The 6,304-nt window shown below is 42.8% G+C and overlaps 1 protein-coding gene across 1 annotated transcript; it reads left to right on the top strand.

The window, feature by feature from the left end:
- Positions 1–1,265: 1,265 nt before the first annotated feature.
- Positions 1,266–3,883, top strand: LOC102762940 (zinc finger protein 134; the record flags this gene model as incomplete). Its single annotated transcript, XM_006769897.2, is given in 3 exon segments — positions 1,266–2,508; positions 2,510–2,700; positions 2,702–3,883. Coding segments are annotated over 3 exon segments (1,546 nt in total), but the record flags the coding sequence as incomplete, so codon positions are not given.
- Between the last annotated feature and the right edge of the window lie 2,421 nt (positions 3,884–6,304).

Genomic DNA, 6,304 nt, shown 5'->3' with positions numbered 1-6,304 from the left:
TTTAAAAAAGATATTTTTATTAATTTCTGAGAGGAACGGGGGGGGGGAGGGCGGGCATTAATAATGAGAAAGTTTCACTGATCAGCTCCCTCCTGCATGCCCCCTACTGGGGACTGAACCCAAAAAAAACTGGGCATGTGCCTTTGAATGGAATGGAACCTAGAACCTTTCAGTCTGCAGGCTGACACTTGCTTTATTATTTACTTATTTATTTACTTAGTTATTATTAACCCTGTTTTTGACCTTAGGTACCTTCAAATGTGTTTGCTCAGCCAGTTTTCTGTCATCCTTTCTATGCAGTTGTCCTTATTTGGTATTCTGTATTACTGTTTGTCTCATGGTACTTTTATTCCCATTTCCTCTGGGATTTTTTTTCATGGATAGCTGTCTACTTACTCTGGGGAAAGATTCTCTATCTCTGATTCTGTCATCTTGATGATGTCACTCACGTAGGTCTTTTGCCTGTGATCCCTTTTGTGGTTTGTTTTCTAGGACAGTGCTGACCATACCTCGTTTTAGTTTTTCTTTTAAGATTTCCATCATTTATCTCATGCTATGGTTCAACTTGGATTTAAGAGGCAAAATCTTTTGTGCAGCACAGGAGAAACATGACGTTATCAATGACAGGGTAGACCCAGAGGCAGTCCTACCTTGGTGAAGGATTCTGGGGGCAGTTTTCATGCCTGGGTTCTGTTACGTTCATAACTAGGAAGCCATTTTGATCAACAATGTTTTGTTACCATTGCCTACTCCTCACCCAATTCTACTTCTACTTGCTTAATGTTGACACTTTTCAGTTTTAATACTGATTATTCTACTCGGATTCCCAGCCCATGGATAACCTTAACCTCTTTCAACTTTACACCTCTACCTCTATCACACATATTGGCTTTACTGCACGCCAGTGTTCTTGCATGCCTGCAGAGCCTTAGAGTGCACCCGTATTATATTGACGCTGAAGATCCCGTGCTTTACTATGATTGATATTTTATTGGTTTCAGCACATTCAAATTATTTAACACAGATTCATATCGCCAGTCTGAAAGGTCCTAAAGGAAGCCATTTGTGGAGTAATAACGAGCAGACCCTCCTCCTTTTCTTGCCAGCCAATGATTCTGTTCTCCATTGGTGAGATTTTCCTCATTCAGTGACCTTTTGGGCCATGTTATATATTTAACAGCCATTTCCCGAGAGTCTCACTGCCTTGTCTTGAAAATCATTGTATTAAATCATGTCCAGTTGTGACATAAACAGTTGTGGTGAAGATATTCTGTATTTTTAGGTCAACATGCACTTCACCTAGGTTTCTTTTCTTCAGGTTGCTGCTGTGGAGCAGAGAACTTGGCGGAAACGACTGAGCAGAAGGTTTCTGTAAGATTGTCACAGGCAAGGAATCCCAGGTTAGCCTTGTCTTCCCAGGAGAGTCACCCCTGTGAGAGTTGTGGGCTAGTCTTGGGAAACATTTTCCACACGATGGAGCTGCAGGGAACACAACACGGACAGATACTGTTGAAGTGTGGGGCATGTGCAAAACGATTTTATTTCCGTGCAAAATTTCACCAGCAGCATATGAGAGAGAAGTCTTTCATTAGAGGTGTGGACAGGATGTCACTTGCAAACAGTTGCAATTTCAATGTATCCCAGAATAGTTTCACATGCAGGGAGGTTGGGCAGGGTGTCCTTGCAGGGTCAGGACATTTCCAACTAAAGGCTATTCAGGCCAGGAACAGTCCAAGTGTAATTTCGACATGTGGGGTGACGTTTCAAAAGAGAAAAAATTATTACAGTAGAAAAGAATGTCAGAGAGACATTAGTTGCACCCACACGTTTATTCAGGAAAAAGGTGTCCATCTTGGAAGTGGGTGTTTTGTGTCCTCTGAATGTGGAAAATATTTTACCAAATTATCTAGCTTTCATTACCAACAAAGAGGTCACACGAGAGAAACACCTTATGAATGCAGTGAGTGTGGGAAAGCTTACACCAGTAGCACTGGACTTCGTCGTCATCAGAGATTTCATACGGGAGAAAAGCCTTATCAATGCAGTGAATGTGGGAAATCTTTTACCCAGAGCAGTACCCTTCGTTATCATCAGATAGTTCATACAGGAGAAAAGCCTTATAAATGCAGTCAATGTGGAAAATCCTTTAAAAGTAGCAGTGGTCTTCAATATCATCAGAGAGTTCATACGGGAGAAAAGCCTTATAAATGCAGTGAATGTGGAAAATCTTTTGCACGGAGCAATGCCCTTCGTGATCATCAGAGAGTTCATACAGGAGAAAAGCCTTATAAATGCAGTGAATGTGGCAAATCTTTTACAAGGAACAGTGGTCTTCAATATCATCAGAGAGTTCACACTGGAGAAAAGCCTTACCAATGCAGTGAATGTCAAAAATCTTTTACCACTAAGACCGTACTTCATCATCATCAAAGACTTCATACAGGAGAAAAGCCTTATAAATGCAGTGAATGTGGCAAATCTTTTACAAGGAACAGTGGTCTTCAATATCATCAGAGAGTTCACACTGGAGAAAAGCCTTACCAATGCAGTGAATGTCAAAAATCTTTTACCACTAAGACCGTACTTCATCATCATCAAAGAGTTCATACAGGAGAAAAGCCTTATAAATGCAGTGAATGTGGCAAATCTTTTACAAGGAGCAGTGGTCTTCACTATCATCAGAGTTCACACTGGAGAAAAACATGAGTGCAATTAATATGAGGTATCTCTCAGCCAAATTTCTAAATTTGCTCTGCACGTATGAGTCCAAATGTGGGAAATTTCTTAGATGTGTTGGAAATGTAGTTTCTTAGTACTTAACATTAGTATAAGAAAATGTGTGTATCCTCACTTTTCTGAATTGTATCTGATACATTTAATCACCTACATTATGTATAGTTCCCATAAATGTTCTTGTGTTTGTTTTTATGTTGGAACACTGTAATTATGTTGCACGTTCTAACATACAGAGATAGCCTGCCAGATCTATGTCACTGCATATTTCTGTTGTAGATGGTATTTCACCTCAACCACCTGTAAGGTCCCTACAAATGGCATCAATCACCATCCCCATGTGCCCGGGGAAGCTAACTCTGTTTTCTTTTTTGTTGAAGAAAATGAGGAATACCTGAACCCAAAGTTTTCTTGTTTCCCTGTCATGGGTTGCCACATAGGACTCAGTACTGTTGGCCCCAGTAAACATAATGTTGCAGAGGGAATGGTTTCCCTGAATGCCAGTGATGAATTTATTGAGTGGCTGAGTCATCAGTGTAAGAACTGCCAGTCTCATGTCTCTTTAGTTTGTACAATAATAAAGGCTTTTTCGTAATACTTCTTTAATCTTAGGTGTTCTATTTACTGTGTGGGTTAGCTTTAAGGAGATCGGGGCTCTCCAAGCATGATGAGGTGAACAACTTTTATGGGGTCTCAAACATTTCTGCCCTTGGGGGAACAGTATGGTGCAGGATTAGCTCAGGAGTTTTTGGCAAATTTACACTACTGCCCATATTTTTCTAGGAAATACTCTGGACTCTCTAATCCTCATGTGATGTCTGGATGCTTGGAGACATAGCAGTCACTCCAAAGAGGAGGTAGCTGTGACAACCTCAGTTATGTCTGGGAGCATGAATTTTATTTCTTGTTTGCAAGAGATGCCAATACATGTGAAGGGAATCTCTTGCCCAGGTCTTTCAAAGGTACATGTCCCCTACTGCCTACAATTTCACGGTTGATGGTCACTGGTTTGAAGACCAGAACAGTAATGGGAAACCCTTTCACTCTAGAGACACTGACCTAATTGTTGTTGTGTTGGAAGCCAATTCCAGCATGTCAGCAGGGCTGAATCACCTGGAAATGGCTGAGGGCATTTTCCCAAACCTGAAAAGGATGCATAAAATGATTGCTTGCTGCCAGACAGCTGAGGGCATTTCAGTCTACATGTTATTGCCTCCTGCTGGCCAAACCCCTGAACAGCTGAGGGCAATTTCTCCAATCTGACAATGGATTCTATATACCAAAACCTGGCCTTTGATGTATATCTTTACTTTGCCTTAGGACAGTTTGTGTTAATAAAAAGCAAAGGGTCCTGAGACAAGAGAGAACTTGGTTTCTTTTTTTTTTTTTTAATATATTTTATTGACTTTTTTACAGAGAGGAAGGGAGAGGGATAGAGAGTTAGAAACATAGATGAGAGAGAAACATCGATCAGCTGCCTCCTGCAAACCCCCTACTGGGGATGTGCACGCAACCAAAGTACATGCCCTTGACCGGAATCGAACCTGGGACCCTTGAGTCCACAGGCCGACGCTCTATTCACTGAGCCAAACCGGTTAGGGCGAGAACTTGGTTTCTTTAGCCAAGCACCTCTGGCCCTCAAATGCCTTCGAAAATTATGTTTTGTCTCTGGAATCTTTCAGGATTTACACACAGCGCCTTCTCCAGATTCCTGAACCCTTCTGCTAGGTGGATTAAAAACACTGACATTGTTGGACCAGACTGCAGCCTATTAGATGAAATGGTCCTGATCTAACTGTGTATACAGGAATTATTTTGCGGAAAAGACTACAAGATCTGTGTGTACACCGATCTGAGGGACTCCAGGCATGTTTATTTTCTGTGGAGCAGTCATTGTCATTGATTATAATCAAGATGTTTTGTGGCTCCTGTAGCTTCTCAGATGTTCCCATCAGAGCCACTGGCAGCAAAACAAAGGTGGAGAAAAAGGTTGTCTTGACCAGGGATGTGGCTTTTGTGGGTTTTGGCGAAAGTTCTTTATTGTTTGTCACTTTTTCTGTGACTGAGATGAGCCTCTCGCCCAGAGGGCATATAAGGATGGGGATTGAATATATAATTGACAAAGCTGATTTTCCAAAATAGGTGAACATGCATTTCCTAAGTCAGTTTCCTCCTGTGAAAAACAAGTATGAGGTATGTCCATGCCAGAGCTGTTGGAGAAGGTCCAGTGGTAAGGTGTCCACATGCAATAACGCAGCTGTGCCTGCAGCCTGCCTTGGCTCCAGCAACTCCAGCCACTCCCTGCAGAGACCTTCCCAGGCAGGCACTTTTCACTCCCCCAATGCCCGCAAGCACCTTTGTCTTTGGGTGCATTTTAGTGAGAAATGGGACCTATAAAAAGCCACTGACTCTTCTGCATTGAGACAGGTGCTGTGGGCATTCAGATCTCATTGTGGTGTGGTCCATATCAAATTGCTGAAAAAGTTCATTGACAGAAAAATGAAGTAAGGTCTCCAAGTTTACACCACAGACAAGTGTCAGATTCAAGGGGCTGGATTTTAACTATTATTTTCTCATCGTCAGACACAGTCCTTAACTCAGATGTGCAGCCCTCACTGGAGCAGGTACAGTCTGAGGCCCAGGGTGGCTCAGCTGCAGCTCCTGTTTCCATGGTTGCAGTTATTCTTTTCCTCCCATTCCCTTTACACCTCAGAGCACTTGCCCTTGGCCTCCCTGTGTTCTGAGCAACACCATCATTTCTCAGCTAAAGTGGTTTCTCCAGGGGATCCTTCTTTCAGAGTGAGCTGCTGTTTGTCTGCCTCCCCTTTGATCCCATCACAGAGTATGACCCTCAGGAGACCTCGATAATTAGGGCTGGGTCTCTGCACTGATGCCCACATGTTGGGTGTCATGCTTCCATTCTATTTACTGGGGTGAATTTCATGCTTCAGTTGGACCCTTCAGTTTGACACTCACCCCTCAGGGGAGGATACACTTTGATATGAATTTTGCGACCTAATATTCGGAAGTGATGCTGGAATCCTACATGATCCTGGTCTCAGTGGACGGGTGCTCACCTCTTATTCATGCATAGCACCCACTGCCCATGTGATTCTCTCCTGTATATCCCTACTGGCTGAATGAGACAATGGCTCTCACCATGCTTTCCCTGCAGCCCAGATCATGTTCTGGATCCCAGTCCTCCTTCCCAACCTCCTGTGTCTACACCCTGGATCATTGGGTTGGAACAGGGTCCTTTTGAGTACAAGCCCTCACCGCAGTGCACAGCACACTGGGCCACAACTGAGGTCCTTACTGTGCTTTTCCTGACTATCTACCCTAACTGACTCTCCACACACATCATTTTTTGATTGTAGATTAAGTTGGCTTTTCAGATGATGGTGTTTGCCATTTCGGCCTGTTACTCTTTTTTGAGTCGTTTCCATATACTAAGCATGTCAAGCTCAAAGGCTAACAGGAGCCATATAAACAAGGTTTAAGTTTATGTGGGACACACACACACACACACACACACACACACAAAAGCTTAAATTTTCATAGAAATGTAGTT

Source organism: Myotis davidii, unplaced genomic scaffold (assembly GCF_000327345.1).
Source record: "Myotis davidii unplaced genomic scaffold, ASM32734v1 scaffold2844, whole genome shotgun sequence".
Classification (NCBI taxonomy): domain Eukaryota; kingdom Metazoa; phylum Chordata; class Mammalia; order Chiroptera; family Vespertilionidae; genus Myotis; species Myotis davidii.
This window is presented reverse-complemented; position numbering and strand designations above follow the sequence as displayed.